This window comes from Pelophylax lessonae (assembly GCF_965119305.1).
Source record: "Pelophylax lessonae genome assembly, chromosome: 2".
In the NCBI taxonomy this organism is placed as follows: domain Eukaryota; kingdom Metazoa; phylum Chordata; class Amphibia; order Anura; family Ranidae; genus Pelophylax; species Pelophylax lessonae.
In genome coordinates this window covers 637,308,142-637,327,559 of record NC_138769.1, presented here as the reverse complement: position 1 = coordinate 637,327,559, position 19,418 = coordinate 637,308,142, and the positions used below count along the sequence as shown (strand labels likewise).

At 42.0% G+C, this 19,418-nt stretch overlaps 1 protein-coding gene across 1 annotated transcript in view; it reads right to left on the bottom strand.

The window, feature by feature from the left end:
- Positions 1-19,418, bottom strand: part of B3GLCT (beta 3-glucosyltransferase) — a 1,154,157-nt gene that overhangs the window by 198,000 nt on the left and 936,739 nt on the right. The window contains exon 9 of the mRNA XM_082244867.1: positions 14,742-14,873. Coding sequence (XP_082100993.1) covers positions 14,742-14,873 — 132 coding nt within the window. The remainder of the gene's footprint in view (positions 1-14,741; positions 14,874-19,418) is intronic.

Here is a 19,418-nt window from a genome sequence, read left to right as displayed (position 1 = left end):
CCAACACTGGCAGGAGAAGAGGATGCATGGATAAACTCTCAGGATAGTGAATCTGCAACATACTCCTCCATAGCCTTATCCTCCGAGACAGAGGGTAAACCCAGCCACGAGAAAGAATTGCAGCAGAATGAAGGACAATTGTGCAATCATAAGACCAATGTGGCGGCCAAATACCGGCTTGACCTTTGTCAAAGACATTACTGAATTCACGGTACCCTTCTGGCAATGAAGAGACTAAAGACGTGCACATGACCTTTATTACTTTCTGAAAACATGTATTACTGCAGTGTGGCGACCATGACAGAACCTCAGCACTATGCCAATCAAAAGAGGATATTGTGCCTGTGTAACCAATGACAATTGGGTAATGAGGTGAGGAAATTACTTGGGATTGGATTATCTCACGGTGAAGAGCGCCTACAGCCATGGTCAACGGAACGGTGTCATGGGTCACATGGACAGGCTGTAGAGGTCTCCCATCAGGAGCCTCAAAGGCAAGTGGCGAGGCATGAGGCTACAGCGGTATTGAGTGCTCCGACACAAAGGCACTAGCTATGAACAAGCCTGCAGCCCCAGAATCAATTAGTGCCTGGGTATCAATGGAAAACTCAGACGAGGAAAGGGTAACCAGAACAAGAGGCTTATCTTTCAGGATAGCTGGGGATGCAAAGATGCCACCTAATATCAAATACCCTTTTAAAGGCCACAAACACAGGGTTATTCGGGGCAAAAGGTTTTTTTTTTTGTGTCTCCCATAGACAGTTTGACCAAGCCAAGGCTCTGTCAGAAAGCAAAGAAATAATGAAGCCTACTTTGCTTCTGTCCATAGAGAAGCTTGGGGCAGCATCTCAAAGTATATTCCAATCTGGTTAAGAAACCCTCTGCAGTGAGCTGGATCACCCCCAAAAAGCTGGGGAAGCAGAGCAGAAACAGTAATACCGGTTATAAGGGTAGTATTAGAGGTGGCTGCCTGAACAGAGACCAGAGCAGTAGCGGGGATGGCTTGCAACACAGGTGTACCGGAGCAGCTGGAGTGGGAGAATCCAGATGAGCAGTTTGAATCAGTAGCGTTTGTAATGCTTTGGCAAACTGATCCATGTGGTAGTCCTGCTTATCTAATCTGGAAAAAATATTATAACTAGAAGGATTGCCTGCATTTTCTAAATCACTGGCCCTTGCGTAATGTTAGGAACCATATATCAGGAGAAGACAAAAATGCAGTTAAAATCAAAATGAAATTAAATAGCAAAAATAACACAGTGCAGGAACTTAGTCAACAGAGTCAAAAACAGAAGCCAGGGTTTGGATGCCAGATAATCAGAGGAGACGGCAACAGGAAGTCAGAAGTCTGCAAAGTAAGAAGCACAATTCTGCAAAGTAAGAAGCACAATGAGGAACAGGTAACGGGAGAGAAGTCAGCCAGGCCAAGTCATACACAGGAACACACTAGAGGCATTGATCACGCAAGGCCGAGGAGAAAATTAGTTAAGCTGTTTAAATAGCCAAAAAGGGCTGGCTGTAGGCTGGACTAATGAGGCAGGTTAGAGGTAACCAGGTGAGTCACTGTGGAACTGAGTAGCTGCCAATTAACTGACAGCTAGGCAGCCCTGAGCACTGCAAGAAAAACGCTGCCTGTAAGTAGCAGAAGCCAACCCTGACAGTTAGGTGGTTAGGTCCTGGGATTTTGGACCCTGTCTCCCAGTGTCCATGGGCTGCTTGCTGTCCCACCAGATCCAGGATACTGGGTACTGACAAACTATTGAAAATCTAACTGTCACACTGCTGTGTTACTTCTGGCGTTTTAACAGCAACACAGAAGAGAACAAGCATTCCCCAGGATATCAATGTGGTGATTGGGATCTTACCATAGGTGCCAGCTGAGGGTAAAATACAGTATCTCACAAAAGTGAGTACACCCCTCACATTTTTGCAAATATTTTATTATATCTTTTCATGTGACAATACTGAAGAAAGAACACTTTGCTACAATGTAAAGTGCTGAGCATACAGCTTGTATAACAGTGCAAATTTGCTGTCCCCTCAAAAAAACTCAACACCCAGCCATTAATGTCTAAACTGCTGGCAACAAAAGTGAGTACACCCCTGAGTGAAAATGTCCACATTGGGTCCAATTAGCCATTTTCTCACCCCGGTGTCATGTGACTCCCTAGTGTTACAAGGTCTCGGGTGTGAATAGGGAGCAGGTGATGTTACATTTGATGTTATTGCTCTTACTTTCTCATACTAGTCACTGGAAGTTCAACATGGCACCTCATGGCAAGAACTCTCTGGAGATCTGAAAAAAGAATTGTTGCTCTACATAAAGATGGCCTAGGCTATAAGAAGATTGCCAAGACCCTGAAACTGAGATGCAGAACGGTGGCCAAGACCATACAGCGGTTTAACGGGACAGGTTCCACTCAGAACAGGCCTCGCCATGGTCGGCCAAAGAAGTTTAGTGCATGTGCTTAGCGTCAAATCCAGAGGTTGTCTTTGGGAAATAGACTTATGAGTGTTGCCAGCATTGCTGCAGAGGTTGAAGGGGTGGGGGGGTCAGCCTATCAGTGCTCAGATCATACACCGCACACTGCATCAAATTGGTCTGCATGGCTGTGGTTCCGGAAGGAAGCCTCTTCTAAAGAAGATGCACAAGAAAGCTTGAAAACAGTTTGCTGAAGACAAGCAGACTAAGGACATGGATTACTGGAACCATGTCCTGTGGTCTGATGAGACCAAGATAAACTTATTTGGTTCATATGGTGTCAAACATGTGTGTGGCAGCAACCAGGTGAGGAGTACAAAGACAAGTGTATCCTGCCTACAGTCAAGCATGGTGGTGGGAGTGTCTGGTCTGGGGTTGCATGAGTGCTGCCGGCACTGGGGAGCTACAGTTAATTGAGAGAACCATGAATGCTAACATGTACTGTGACATATTGAAGCAGAGCATGATCCCCTCCCTTTGGAGACTGGGCCGCAGGGAAGTATTCCAACATAAGGACCCCAAACACACCTACAAGATGACCACTGCCTTGCTAAAGAAGCTGAGGGTAAAGGTAATGGACTGCCCAATCATGTCTCCAGACCTAAACCCTATTGAGCATCTGTGGGGCATCCTCAAATAGAAGGTAGAGGAGCGCAGGGTCTCTAACATCCACCAGCTCCATGATGTCTTCATGGAGGAGTGGAAGAGGACTTCAGTGGCAACCTGTGAAGCTCTGGGGAACTCCATGCGGAGTTAACCAAGAGGGTTAAGGCAGTGCCGGAAAATAATGGTGGCCACACAACATATTGACACTTTGGGCCCAAGTTGGACATTTTCTTTTAGGGGTGTACTCACTTTTGTTGCAAGCGATTTAGACATTAATGGCTGTGTTGAGTTATTTTGAGGAGACAGCAAATATAAACGGTTATACAAGCTTTACACTCACTACTTTACATTGTACCAAAGTGTCATTTCTTCAGTGTTGTCACATAAAAAGGTATAATAAAATATTTACAAAATGTGAGGGGTGTACTTTTGGGAGATACTGTATATTCATTTTCTAATCCCCTCACAAGTTCTTTTCACTTTAATGTGGCAATTTATTATGTGGGAAGGGCAGACAGAACAAGTTAGAAAGTAATTCTCCTAAAAGGGCTTCTGCCCCTCTTCAGATATATGTATTATATAATTTAAGAACCTATATCTGGAGAGACGATTACTTCTTAAATATTGTAGTGCTAAGAGGCATTATTTGTGGTAAATGATTTCTCTACTGCGGTAGTGGCAGCGCCAGATTTTACCCTAGGTGTTCTAGATGTATCGGGTTGAGGTCAGGACTCTGTGCAGGCCAGTCAAGTTCCTCCACCTCAAACTCGCTCATCCATGTCTTTATGGACCTTGCTTTGTGCACTGATCCAAATCCTTGGTGGAGGGGGATTATGGTGTGGGGTTGTTTTTCAGGGGTTGGGCTTGGCCCCTTAGTTCCAGTGAAAGAAACCCTTAAGGCGTCAGCATACCAAGACATTTTGGACAACTTCATGCTCCCAACTTTGTGGGAACAGTTTGGGGATAGCCCCTTCCTGTTCCAACATGACTGCGCACCAGTGCACAAACAAGGCCCATAAAGACATAGATGAGCGAGTTTGGGGTGGAGGATCATGACTGGCCTGCAGATAGTCCTGACCTCAACCTAAGAGAACACCTTTGGGATGAATTAGAGTGGAGACTGCGAGCCAGGCCTTCTTGTCCATATCAGCGCCTGACCTCACAAATGCACTTCTGGAAGAATTTTCAAACATTCCCAAAGACACTCCTAAACCTTGCGGACAACCTTCCCAGAAGAGTTGAAGCTGTTATAGATATAAAGGGTGGGCCAATTCAATATTGAACCCTACGGACTAAGACCGGGATGCCATTAAAGTTCATGTGCTTGTAAAGGAAGGTGTCCCAATACTTTTTGTAATATAGTGTTTGTCCTGTATTATAAGTGCAACATTATATTAATGTGATTGCATGTTTATTAATATTCCTAGCTACTAAAATATATATGATCTCTTTATTTGTAAAGGCACATTGAGCCATAAAGGAAGATCTTTTAAATAGGAAAATAGGTAAGATATTTAAAATTAACATATGTAGGAGCTGAGGAATGACAGAAGTGAGTTTCCTACAACTACTGTATAGGATGTCAATGCTATATGATGATGTGTGATGTAATGTTGAAAGTCTTTAGTTATTTGGTAGGTTAATAAAACCTTCAACATTGTGAGTTAAAACTCTGAAATTAGAAGTTTTTATACTTAAAGCGTTTGTTACCTTAAAAAAAAAAAAAAAAAATCCTGTTCCCTCAAAGCATTTCATACAGCACAGTGCTTGTGCTGTGTTATTTGGCCCCCTGTAACACCTAGAATTCGCCAGGGTCTATGCTAAAAAATAAGACTACTGGGACTCTGTACTCTGGAGTGATAAGACCAAGATAAATGTTTTTGGAACTGATGGCCTCAAAACTGTATGGTGTGGCAAAGGTGAGGATTACAAAGAAAAATTAATGGTGACTACAGTAAAATAGTAAAACAGTGTCCTTCTGTGGGGCTGTATGAGTGCTGCTGGTGTCGAGGAGCTGTATTTCATTGATGGTATCACGAATTCACAGATGTACTGCTCTATATTGAAAGAGAAGATGCTACCATCACTCCGTGTCCTTGGTTGTCATGCACTTTTCCAACATGACAATGAATCAAAACATACATCTAAGTATATGTCTCATGATCTGAACCCAATTGAATTCCCCCTATGGGGAATTCTGAAGAGACAAGATGAGCATCAATTTCCATCCAGCGTCAAGGCTCAAAAAGAGGTCATTCTTAAAGAATGGAAAAATATACATGTTGCAATAAGTCACCAATTTGTTCATTCCATGCCTAGAAGACTTGGTGCTGTCCTTACAAATCATGGAGGTCATACAAAATACTAGATGTAGTAGTTTTTATTTGGAGGTGTATTCATTTTTTACATCAACTAATTTGAGTAAAACTGAAGATTTTGCAATCTAAGTTATATTATTAACCTTACTTTTATGTAATGAGCTAAGCAAATGTTCTATAAAACTCAGTTATGTCAAACTTTTGGAAATTGTTCTTGTGTTGATTGAGATATTAATAAAAGCTTACTTTTCAAAAGGGGTGTACTCGTTTTTTTGCTAAGCACTGTATGTGTAAACTGTTTACATACAGTCTACTTCCTTTCCCTGTCATTTTATGAATGGATTTAGCAGCTGAAAATAATGCTCCCCCCTCCATAGTCTTTTATTGCAGCGACTCATTCATAAAATAGCAGGTACCAGAAATAGAGCATGCACAAACTAGAACCAATGAACTTACATAACCCTCTGTGCTCTCTGCACGCTTACTGTATGTGCAGGTTATGATGCATTAGGCCATATGCACATTGGGCATCTAGCCCCTGCACAGGAGATCCTGGTGTTTTTGTGCAGGTAGATGGCACAGGCACACAATCCAGCACTGCTTCCAACAGCCTGTAAAATGCAGGCTTCTTGCATTGTGGGCATTCATTTCTCGGGGCATGCTACCCTAAACGTTAGCACCACCCGGGCCATTGTCCAGCTTTTAGACTGCTGGACGCAGGCTGCTGCCACTGGGGCTGGACGGTGCGCCTATGCCTTTTGCCTGTATTAGCACTAGGATCTCATGCACAGGAATTAAACACCCAAGGTGCATAAAGTTATAGACTAAAGTAATGAAAATAAATGACATTATGATTGTATATTCCCTACCAAAGTCATACACACAAAAAACACACAATAGGGCCTACTGAATCAAACATAAATGGCCTATAATCAGAAAAAGTGATAAGAATGTGCTAATACTTCCAAGCCCTCACCCAGCGCTCAAAAAATAAATGATATTGTTCCTCTATTCAATAATCATAATTAACCTTTGGGGAAGCTGCTACTATTCAATCAAAGCTAATAATCAGTACCACATGCGTTACCTTACCCAATTACAATATTAGCTATTGGAAGGAAACACATTAGCAGCGCTAGGTAATATGTTTCCTTCCAATAGCTAATATTGTAATTGGGTAAGGTAATGCATGTGGTATTGATCATAAATGGCCTGTTTTTTTTTTTCATTACATTTTAAAAAAAAAAAAATGGAATTTTCCACAGCCAAAAGATAATCACAAAAATCGTTCATTCTCTAATCCAATCTTGGCCCAAAAGTTACAATTATACTACATAAACAATATGCTTGATAGTAAGGAAAGAAAATGGAAGGAAAGGAAAAAGAAAAAAAAAAAAAACTTAAATTCTGTTATTTACTAAAAAAATAAATAAATAAATATATAAAAAAAAAAAAGAAAAAGCATCTAATTTGACCATTAAAAAAAATCTCCTTGCAAAATAGTTATATCTTTATGATGCTCAAACATCTAAACAAAGTAAGCAGAGTCAGTGAATCATTAAATCATTGCTACAAGTGAGGATACACGTGTCTTTGCAGAATTCAATAAATGAGGAATTAGGCTATTCTGATCATTTTTATATGGTCCATTAGAACATTAGATGTGGAAGTGAGCATGTGTAAACATAGTCACTTCTGCATCAATCTCTCCAGCTCTTTGATGAATAAGCCATAGGTACATAAGCCCAACACAAAGAGCATAGAAACCATTATGCAGTCAATTTAAAGTTCAATTACTCAAATTTTGCACTAATAGAAAAAGGTAGGACGTATCCTTAAAAATCTTAAATTTTTGTGCTTCTTATAACATAGTGCCAAATGTACATTCTCATTTATCCAAAAAATCGGAATAAACTGGGGATTCTAAGTTCAAGTTGGCCCCTATATATCTGGGAGAGAGAGAGAGTATGATCAAGGTGTAATAAAAAGGGCCTCTCTCGGGTTTAAGTCAGCTATGTCCCTGACAGAAAGCAGAAAAGAGTGTAAAAATTGTATTACCTGATAATATATCCATGAGTCACCAGGAGAAAAAACTGAATTTTTCTTTAGCTCTACCAGATATTAATAAGGGGTCATTAAATAAATTATGTAAATACAGTGTGGAATACTGTCCATCTTAAAATAATGGCTTTTATTGAAACCTGGGTGAAACAGTCTGTGCCCAGTAATGGACATTACGAGAGAATTATATGTCTATTTAAGTCACTTATGCAGAAAGTCTCATTGATCTAACAGCAAAAGAAAAAAAAAATAGGCGCAAAGCAGTAGAAGACAGCTCTCTATAAGGAGCTGTCCAAAACTGTTCCGAAAGTTGTACTCCACCTAAAGACTTTTGATTTTTTTTTTTTTTTAATCTACAAATGTCCAGTGACAATAGTTCAATAGTTGAATTGAAATTGAATGAGAAATTCTAGGAATTTAGAATTCCAGATACTTTTCTAGAAATCTTGTTTAATGTTTTAGAGAACGAAATGTGTTAACATCTGATAAAGAAAAATTACTCCAGGAAGCACATTCATTTTTAAAATGTTTATTCTTCCCACCCAGGAGTAGAAACTCCTCCAGGAAAGTACATTCCAGCCTACCCCATTTAGAAGTGGAATATAAGTTATTTTGAACATATACACAATTATCAAAGCTTATCTTGCTGCCACTGAAAGGGTAAATATGGTAGAGGTGGAGAGGCTGAAGCTCGATATTTCAAATTTAGTAAAGATCATCGAGAAATCTAAAAGTTCACTATAGGTATCCAACTCTTTTAAGGAAGAATACAATAATATAAATGCCTATTGGATTAGAAAAAATAAAATAATAGGATTTTTGACTTACCGTAAAATTCATTTCTCTGATGTTCGTTGATGGACACAGCTCCTGATCTTCATAACAATTGGGTTATACTGCCCCCTACAGGAGTAGGACACTATGCAGAAAAGAATCTGGCTATGCCCATGGGCAGTCCCAGGGAGTATACTCCTTCTCCCTGCTAAAGGTACTCAGTTGTGTTACAAGCTGTGTCAGAAGAATTAAAACTCCACGGGGGGGGGGGGGTGCTCTGTCCGTCAATGAACATCAGAGAAATTGTTTTTAAGGTAAGTCGGACGGACGGACACAGCTCCTGATCTTCATAACCATTGGGACGTCCCAAAGCAGTGGTAAACATGGGGGTTTGGAAACAGGTCCTCTAAACAGCAGCCTGCAAAACCTTGCGGCCAAAAGAAGCATCTGCAGATCCACTTTATAGAACTTTGTGAAAGTGTGCCCCAATGATCAGGTGGCCGCTTTGCAAACCTGCGTCACTGACGACTGATGACAGAAGGCCTAGAAGGCACTAAGCGCCCGAGTAGAGTGTGCCTTGACATGGAAAGGAGGAACCTGACCCCTGATGGAATAGGCCTGGACCACCGTCTGTCTGATCCATCTGGAAATGGTGACAGAGGAAGCGGACAACCCTTTCAGAGGCCCATCCCTGAGGACAAATAATGAGTCTGACTTCCTAAAAGACTCTGTAGCTGCCAGGTACACCCTAATTGCCCGGACCACATGCAAGACATGCAAGGCAATTTCCTTTGGATGTTTTAGCCTGGGACACAGGGAAGGCAACACAATGTCTTCATTCAAATGAAAATCAGAGACAACATTTGGAATGAGCGACGGACAGGAATGAAGAACCACCTTATCTCTGTGAACCATCAAGTAAGGTGAATGACAAGATAACGCCGCCAATTCCAGCACCCTGCACGCAGAGGTGATAGCCACCAAGAAGTCCACCTTCTGGGACAGCATACGCAGAGGAATCTCCTGAAGATTCTCAAAAGGAAGCTTCTGGAGGACTTAGAGCACCAAATTGAGGTCCCAAGGTGGCAAAAGAGACCACACTGGAGGGACCAAGTGCTTAACTCCCTGAAGGAAAGAACGTACCAGTAAATGTCAAAGGACCGTTGAAAGAAGACCGCTAAGGCTGACAACTGATCCTTGATAGTACTCAAGGCCAGTTCCTGCTAAACCTCTGTTGAAGGAAAGTCAAGATTTGAGCCACCGAGAAAGAGCGAGGATGAACCTCAAGAGACTCAAACCACGCAATGTACGACTTCCACGTGCAATGGTAGATCTTCCTAGAAGTGGATTTCCTAGCTTTCAACAGCGTTGGAATCACTGACTCCAACAAACCTCTATTTATCAGCATCTGGCTTTCAACAGCCAAGCCGTCAAAGCCAGTGATTGTAAAGCAGGATGGAAGATTGGTCCTTGGGACAGCAGATCATCCCTCAAGGGAGCTTCCAAAGATTGGAAGTACCAACCACGGTGAGGCCAGTCCTAAGCCACTAAGATGACCGGAATCCCTTCTGCCCTGATCCTGCGTAGAAGTCTTGGCAGAAGCTGGAGAAGAGAGAAGGCATAAATCAAATGATACTGACCCCACTGGGCCACCAGCACATCCATGGCATCCGCCAGAGGATCCCATGGCCGAGCCACAAACCTCTGCAACTTCCCGTTGAGCCAAGACACCAACAGATCCACCTCAGGGACACCCAACTGGAGACACAACCGATGAAACACCTCCAGATGAAGGGACCACTCCCCTTGGTTCAACGCCTGCCGACTGAGGTAATCCGCCTGCCAGTTTTTCACCCTGGAAATGTGTAGGGCGGAAAGGGCTGGAGTGAACCCTTCTGCCCACCTTAAAATGCTGACTACCTCGAGAGCCGCCAGGACACTTCTTGTGTCCCCTTGGTGATTGACATAAGCCACGGCCAAGGCATTGTCCGATTGAATGCGCACTGGACATCCCTGAAGACGATTCACCCAATGGTCCAGGCCCAGTCTGATCACTCAGAGTTCCAAGACATCGATAGGTAGTCTGGACTCTTCCAGTGTCCAGAGTAACTGAGCAGAATTTTTGCAGAGGACGCCTCCCCAGCCGGATAGGCTGGCATCCATGGTGACCACTGTCCAATACAAGGGGAGGAAGAATTTTCCCAGCTGAAGTGCCGGAGAATGAAGCCACCATATCAGGGACTTCTTCGTACCCTGGCTCAGCCAGATCTGATTGTCCAGACTGTGAAGTCTTGTCCCATTAGGCCAGAATCTCCCTTTGCAGGGACCTCGTATGGAACTGTGCAAATGGAACCGCCTCGAAGGTAGACACTATCAGGCCCAGCACCCGCATGCAAGTCCAGAGGGATGACCATCTGCTGGACAGCAGGAGACAAATTGCAGCCTGCAATTTCTGGAGTTCATCCAGAGGAAGGAGTACTCTGGCTAAGGCCGAGTAGAATCAGACCCGGGGAGTCCAGCTTTGTGGAGTGAACCAGAGCAGACTGCTGAAAATTCAGAATCCAGCCAAACTCCCGCAGAGTTCGTATGGTGATTTCCAGGTTTTCCCCCAGAGCAGCAGGAGGCTCCGCTCGCAGAAGGAGGTCATCCAAGCAGCCCAGTACCGCAATCCACTGAAACAATGCTAGCACTGGGAATAACACTTTTTTGAAGACCCGAGGAGCAGAGGCGAAATCAACGCTACAATTAAGGTAAGCATCCTTGATGTCGATAGAGGCAAAAAAATCCCCCTGATGCAGGGGATGCCACCACTGTGCAAATGGACTCCATCCTGAACTTCTGCCCCCTCACATAGCAGTTTAGCGTCTTGAGGTCCAGGATCGGACGCAGCTTGCTTTTCTTCCTGGGAACTGTAAACAGATTTGAGTAAAAATCCTGAAAACATTCCGAAGCCAGAACTGGGACAATCACCCTGTGAATAGGTCTTGTACCGCCCCAAACAGAACCTGTAAGTGCTCCGGGGAGAGGTGCAAGTTGGAAGGAAAGAGCCTTTTCCGGGGGACAAGAGCAAAACTCGATCTTATAGCTGGACTGAATGACTTTATGAACCCACTTGTCTTGTACCAGGAAAGTCCACGGGTCTGGAAACCAGCAAAGACGTCCCCCCATCCCCGATACAGGTGAGGGCACACCTTCATGCTGAAGGAGCCTTGTCCGTGGGTCTGGAGAAGCCTGCTTTTGGCTTGCCAGACCAGGTTCATTTGGATCCTCCAGAGGTGGCCCTGAAAGGCTTCGAGCACTTGTCAGTTGACCCTGAAGGATGAAAAAACTTCTTATGAGCCGGGGAGGAGGATCCACATCTACAATGAGGTTCCTTACCCTAAGTAGCCTGCGGAAGAAAGGTACTCTTTCCTCCCTGTGAGACCTTTAATGCGTCATCCAGGGTAGCTCCAAAAAGGCAATCTCCTGAAAAGGGGGATCAGTCAAGGCCTTTTTAGAAGTCTGGTCCGCAGACCAGCATTTAAGCCAAAAGACACGGTAAAGAACCACTGCCGAAACAGAGAGCCAAGCCACTAGGGGAGCCGCATACAAAGAGGCATCACAGATAAACTGCAGCCCCTGGACCAGCTGGTCCGCCAGCTCAGCAAAGGTAGGGGGAGCTGTTCTCTCTCCAGGTCAGGGCGTAAAGGTTAGCCCACTCAGTCAGAGTTTGCGACACCAGGGCAATGGTGAATACCTGCCTTAGTGCCAAACCAGCCAAAGTGTACATATTACGGGCCACAGCCTCCGCCTTACTTTCAGCCAGATCTTTATTCTCCCTGGTGGTATGATTATGTCAGGAATTTTGTACCAAAAGTGGTACAATTTTTTGCATGGAAATTTGGTGTTATGTATTGTAGGCCTACAATTCTTAGTAATTAAACCTGACCAAACAAGGCAACCCAGATGTGATAAAGTTGAAACACATATATATATATATATATATATATATATATATATATATATATATATACATAGATACACACACACACACACACATATATATATATATATATATATATACCGTACCCCGAGTGTGGCTCGGGGTTACCGCTAATGCCACTGAAATTCCACCCCGAGCCACACTCGGGAATACCACCAGGGAGGTTAAAGGCCGGGGACTCTTTAACCAGAATCATGGTTGCCTTGTTCAAGTGGTCGTCCCTAGCAATAATGCGACCTCGCCAGATGTTTAAATCGCAGGCCAGCCCTTGTCCAGTGGAGCTATGTCGCGGCCAACCTAGCGCGGAGCTGAGATCTGCGCGCTTGCTGGTCAGACTGGGGTGACCACTTGATCTAGATTATCCAGCCTGTCGCCCAGTCCAACAGTTTATTGTAGATCTCACAGGAAAAAAAAAACAGGAGAAAATTTTGTAAAAAGAAAAAATTGCCAGGACTAGAGATCCCAGCAAGGAACTAGGTCCTTACTCTTGACTAGGCAGTACCTATAGCAGGGAGAGGGAGTATACCCCCTGGGACTGCCCATAGGCGTAGCTAGATTATTTTTTTGCCTAGTGTCCTACTCCTGTAGGGGGCAGTATAACCCAATGGTTATGGAGATCAGGAGCTGTGTCCGTCAATGAACAAAAGAGAAAAAAGGTCATCATCAGCATAAGCTGACAGTTTATGCTCCTGATGGTTAATAAATATGCCATATAGTTTAGAATTGTGCACAACCGTGTTGAGGTGTGGTTCCATATAAATCTGTTGTTTTTCACATTAAACAAATTAAAAGTAAACAAGAGCAGGCCATTGATCTTAACTCTTACTGATGACTGACAATAGAGTTCACTACTTATACTGAGTATTCTTGGTCAAAGTCCATAATTGGACAAAGCTGTCATCGGGAATCCCCAGTCCAGGAGCTGAATAAAAAAATTGGTATGATCATTAAAACCTTAGCATAAAATTCAATATCTGCATTTATAGGAGATACTGACCTGTAGCTTGACAGTAAAAGTAGGATCTTTACCTTGTTTGTGAATAACTGAGATATATGCACCAAGTGTTTCCAAGAGTATTACCACAATTAAAACAATTCACATTGTTAAATATAGAAAAGGATATATTTAAATGTCTTATCAAAAGCAATGGAAACCCAAATCTGGTCCTGGGTGCTTGCCTGTTGCATTGTCAGATAAAGTGCAGAAGGGTCCCGCCTCAGCAAAACCTTGTTCCAACAAATGGCATTGCACTCTCTAAATTTCAGTAGATAAGCCTGTATTTATCCACAGAGTGTGATTAATTATATTTTTACTAGATTCTTTTTTGACATTGTATAATTTTTGAAAAAGTTCTTATGAACTTCTGCCACATTCTTAGAAACGTACACCAGTGCGCCCCTCTGAATTTTAATCTTAGATATAAAAGAAGCTGATTGCTTTTGTTTTTGTTTAAATCTAACAATCTGCTTGATTTATATCCCCATTTATAATAACTTCTACAGACTAAACACAATTTATATTTGGTTTTTAAGATTTGTATAGATAACAAAGCTCCTGAAGTAAACCCACACAAACATAATGAGTTCATACATGGGATTGAAACCAGGCTAGTACAAGTCTTAAAGGAGATGTATAGCCAAAGCTTGTTTGGCTGTACTTCTGTGGATCACAGGAGTGCAGTTTGTTCTGCACTTCTGTGACCCATTTTCAGCAGACATCAGGGTGAAGCCTTCTGTTGGCTGATGTCACAGAGCTGGTCTAGACTCAGGCAAGATCGCGACAACGAAGTCAGGATCTGCCCACATGTCTGTACCGGCAGCCAACTCAGCCTCTAAGCCAGCCACTTAGAGCCTAAGCTGGGTGCTCCGTCCCAGTGATTCAGCGAGCAGGGGGGTCAGTGCAGACAGTGGTGGTGACTGACAGTCACCAGCTCATTGCTCAGGAAGCTTGACAATGTTTGATTGCTCAGTTGTCACTCTTATCGGACTGATGCTGCATCCACCTAGGTAAGTATTATTCTGCAAAAAAAAAAAAAGCCCATACTGTTTTTTTTAAAAAATTAGTTACTAAACCAAAGTATTTTGTGGCCACTAGGCAGAAATGAAGCATGAAAGTTAGACATACAGTCTATATTTTAGGAAGTACTTTACGTGCGGATGAATAAAACTCAAACTATTAATATCATCCCAAAGTTTAAAAAAAAAAAAAAACATGTTGAAACAGATTAACTAATTATTCTTCTTGTGTTGTTGTCATTCGTTCATATATTAAATCTGGACAAATTCCAAAAAACATGGATACATTCCTACAATACATGGAAAAAAAAATGTAAACATGCCAGGCAATCGGAAGTCTTTTCTAGGTAACCAGTACAACATCAACTGCCATTTTACTAGTTTATGTTACAAAAAAAAAAATCCTCAGATCCATTGCTAAGGATAACATAGATAATTTTATTCTCTAGTAGCTTTATAATAATAAAATAAAAATCAATAAAATAAATTAAGCTGTACTTACACAGAGAGGTAGGGTATTGATAAACGAAGTGGCACATCCCACTGCTTTGGGGGAAGTAGGATTTTTTGTGCAAAACTCTGGAACAGATGTAAGTTCCTGGCCATCAACTTTCTGCCATATGTACAAGGCAATCTATGGAAAGAGAAGACACAATATTTGAACTGAAACAACTCTATTGAAAAAATGCTACTTTGTAAACTAGTTATTTACATTTTCCATGTGAAAAGTATAAATGCATGAAAAAGGTACATGCCAGTCAAAAAAGATTTCAACTAAAGGGACATAGCCTTCCTGCTAAAAGACTAAAACTTATCTTAACTTAGCATGTCTCTTTTGCACTTGGGTGCCTCACTATCTATATGACGGTAGCTGGCGATATCTTTACAGAGTAACTCCACTTTTGTGAGGGAAAAAATAGCAAATAAAGAAAAAATATTATATTGTAATGGAATGTTATTAAAAAATACCTTTCCTTTCAATCTGTAGCCACTGTAATTTTCTGAAAATGAAATGTAATATGGCTACCTGGAGTTGTTCTTTACACAGAATGTGTACTGGACACACCCCAGAAACATAATTTCCTGCTTGTGTGATTGGCTCACCGATTTTCCCAGAAATTTTCCCAGAAGTCTCCCTAAGATACAAGTTAGATAAACTGTTACTAAACCCGGGGGCGTGGCTAGCCGGCAAGATGGCCAGCCGCATGTGATCGGAGCGCTGCGGCCTCCACTCAAGCTCCATGAGGTGCATCTTGATACCCACCTTGATCCGGACCTCCATGCGAGTATTGCGGCAGCTTGCGATACATACTGGGCAATATGAGTAAGGAGACAAGTAGGGAACATCCCGCTACGGCAACAGAACGTTTGAAGGAGTTTGTGCGGACCGAGAAGCAGGAAGTAGGTCGGAGCCCGCCAAACACATGGAGTGGAGGAAGCAGCAGCAATACACAGAGCAACATGCCGGCGGAGAAACCAGTAAAACTCTCACTTGAACAGGTACATTCTCAACTTATGGCTGCTATAACTGCAAGTAATACTATGTTGACTGGTAAAATGGAGGAAATTAGAATGCATATTGATTTAATACACCATCATCTGCGGGCTGTGAGAGATCGGATGGCAGAGGCTGAAAAAAGGATATCCTCATTAGTGGATAATTACACTCCAGTGCCAAATCGTATATTAGCAGCTGAAAAGCAAGTAACATACCTTAATCAAAAAGTTGATGACCTAGAAAACAGATTAAGACGCAATAATATCAGATTTGAGGGCTGAGGGGAAGAATCCTGGAGATTTTGTGAAGACGTGGATTAAAACCCTATTTCCTGATACTACTTTCTCCACAGCATTTGCAGTAGAAAGAGCCCATAGAATTCCTGTAAAACCACCAGCCCCTGGAGCCCCTGCAAGACCTTTACTTGCACGATTTTTGAATTGTAAAGATCGGGATCTTATACTATGGAAACCAAGACAAAAGGGCACCATTCAATATGAAAACGCACAAGTGTTTTTTTTTCCTGATTTTTCAATAGATCTACAAAAATTGAGAGCTACCTTCTTTGAAGTTAAAAAAAAAATTAAGAGAACGACACATTATCTACTCCATGGCATACCCTGCGAGGATGAGGGTGGAGAAGGATGGGAAAATATATTTCTTCAATACTCCGGAGAGTGTACAAGAATGGCTTTGCTCGAAAGGAACTACAAAGTTAAAGGAAAGAAGAATCTTGCCATTTTCCTTTGTTTTTCCTTGTAATGAAAACTCTTTTTTTTTTCCTGGTAAAGGATACAAGGTAAAAAAAGACGCATGTAGATGATGGAATAACGAGGTGGGGGGAGTGAAGGGACTGGGAGTCAAGGAACTTTGGTTGTTTGTTTTTTTTGTGTGCGTTTTTTTTTTTTTTTTTGCGGGGTTCCTCTCCCCCTCCCACCACTGGTAATTCTTTGAACCATTTTTTTTTTTGATGGCTTAGCAAAATTATTTTTGTGTTATTCCTTGGAGGGAAAAAAAAAAAAAAACTTTCTGAGAATAAGGTGGGAGCTTGAGTGGAGGCCGCAGCTATATTGTCCTTCCATGCAAATGATTGTATGCTTGGGCAATGTCCCATTGTTTTTTTTTTTTGGATTAAGGCCTATTGGTCAAAATTTTGCTATATGTGCATGATGATTTTTCTTTTTAAAATTTTTTTTTTTTTTGGTAATTTTGTTTGTAATCTTTCTTTCTTTTTCATATTTTTTCTTGTTACTTTTGAAGTTCGCTGTGTCCTGGTGTGCCCAACTGACCTCAATAATTATATTGGTATAAAATATAAGGAGTACATTGCTATGGAGTATTATCAATGTCATAGATAGAAGGTTTGATATATGGGATCTCTTTTGGGAAGTGAACCTACAGCTATATATAGAAAAAAAAACCTCTAAGATGACTACACAATGTAAGTTCCTATCATGGAATGTTAGGGGTCTAGGGAATCCCCAGAAGAGATCCTAGGTAATTACAAATATATTACAAACTAAAGCACAAATGATATGCCTGCAAGAGACACATATGATCCCAGATAGAACAAACCAATTGTGTAAAACCTGGATCCAATGGTCAATACACTCGAGCTACTCAACATATGCAAGGGGGGTTTCACTGCTTGTCCATAGGTCGGTACCATGGAAGAGCTTTCAAAAAGATCCTGAAGGGCAATATGTATTTGTACGAGCTCAAGTGTATGATATACCATTTGTTATTTTAGGTATATACAGTGCCTTGCGAAAGTATTCGGCCCCCCTTGAACTTTGCAACCTTTTGCCACATTTCAGGCTTCAAACATAAAGATATAAAACTGTAATTTTTTGTGAAGAATCAACAAGTGGGACACAATCATGAAGTGGAATGAAATTTATTCGATATTTCAAACTTTGTTAACAAATTAAAAACTGAAAAATTGGGCGTGCAAAATTATTCAGCCCCTTTACTTTCAGTGCAGCAAACTCTCTCCAGAAGTTCAGTGAGGATCTCTGAATGATCCAATGTGGACCTAAATGACTAATGATGATAAATAGAATCCACCTGTGTGTAATCAAGTCTCCGTATAAATGCACCTGCACTGTGATAGTCTCAGAGGTCCGTTTAAAGCGCAGAGCATCATGAAGAACAAGGAACACACCAGGCAGGTCCGAGATACTGTTGTGGAGAAGTTTAAAGCCGGATTTGGATACAAAAAGATTTCCCAAGCTTTAAACATCCCAAGGAACACTGTGCAAGTGATAATATTGAAATGGAAGGAGTATCAGACCACTGCAAATCTACGAAGACCTCTCTCTAAACTTTCAGCTCATACAAGGAGAAGACTGATCAGAGATGCAGCCAAGAGGCCCATGATCACTCTGGATGAACTGCAGAGATCTACAGCTGAGGTGGGAGACTCTGTCCATAGGACAACAATCAGTCGTATACTGCACAAATCTGGCCTTTATGGAAGAGTGGCAAGAAGAAAGCCATTTCTTAAAGATATCCATAAAAAGTGTCGTTTAAAGTTTGCCACAAGCCACCTGGGAGACACACCAAACATGTGGAAGAAGGTGCTCTGGTCAGATGAAACCAAAATCGAACTTTTTGGCAACAATGCAAAACGTTATGTTTGGCGTAAAAGCAACACAGCTCATCACCCTGAACACACCATCCCCACTGTCAAACATGGTGGTGGCAGCATCATGGTTTGGGCCTGCTTTTCTTCAGCAGGGACAGGGAAGATGGTTAAAATTGATGGGAAGATGGATGGAGCCAAATACAGGACCATTCTGGAAGAAAACCTGACGGAGTTTGCAAAAGACCTGAGACTGGGATGGAGATTTGTCTTCCAACAAGACAATGATCCAAAACATAAAGCAAAATCTACAATGGAATGGAATGGTTCACAAATAAACATATCCAGGTGTTAGAATGGCCAAGTCAAAGTCCAGACCTGAATCCAATCGAGAATCTGTGGAAAGAACTCAAAACTGCTGTTCACAAACGCTCTTCATCCAACCTCACTGAGGTATGGGCAGAATTTTCAGTCTCTCGATGTGAAAAACTGATAGAGACATACCCCAAGCGACTTACAGCTGTAATCGCAGCAAAAGGTGGCGCTACAAAGTATTAACTTAAGGGGACTGAATAATTTTGCACGCCCAATTTTTCAGTTTTTTGTTAAAAAAGTTTGAAATATCCAATAAATTTCGTTCCACTTCATGATTGTGTCCCACTTATTGTTGATTCTTCACAAAAAATTACAGTTTTATACCTTTATGTTTGAAGCCTGAAATGTGGCAAAAGGTCGAAAAGTTCAAGGGGGCCGAATACTTTCGCAAGGCACTGTATAATCCACCACCTGCTACATTAAGTCTAATTAAAGAAGCTATGCTATTTGCAAGTTTATACCCAGAGGCATTAGTGCTATGCCTGGGAGACTTTAATCTGCTGTGGGACCCGCTGGTGGACAGGCATGGACCCCCCCTAAAAAGAACTCGAAAACCACATATGTTTCGTGAGTTAGGGGAAGAATTTGGATGGAGAGATTTGTGGCGAATGCTTAATACCCGGACCAGTGCTTATTCCTGGGCCATCCCAGGAAGGGAATGTCTGTCAAGAATAGATCTGGCGCTGGAAAATGATAAAATTATTTCTAGGGTTGTCTCTGTT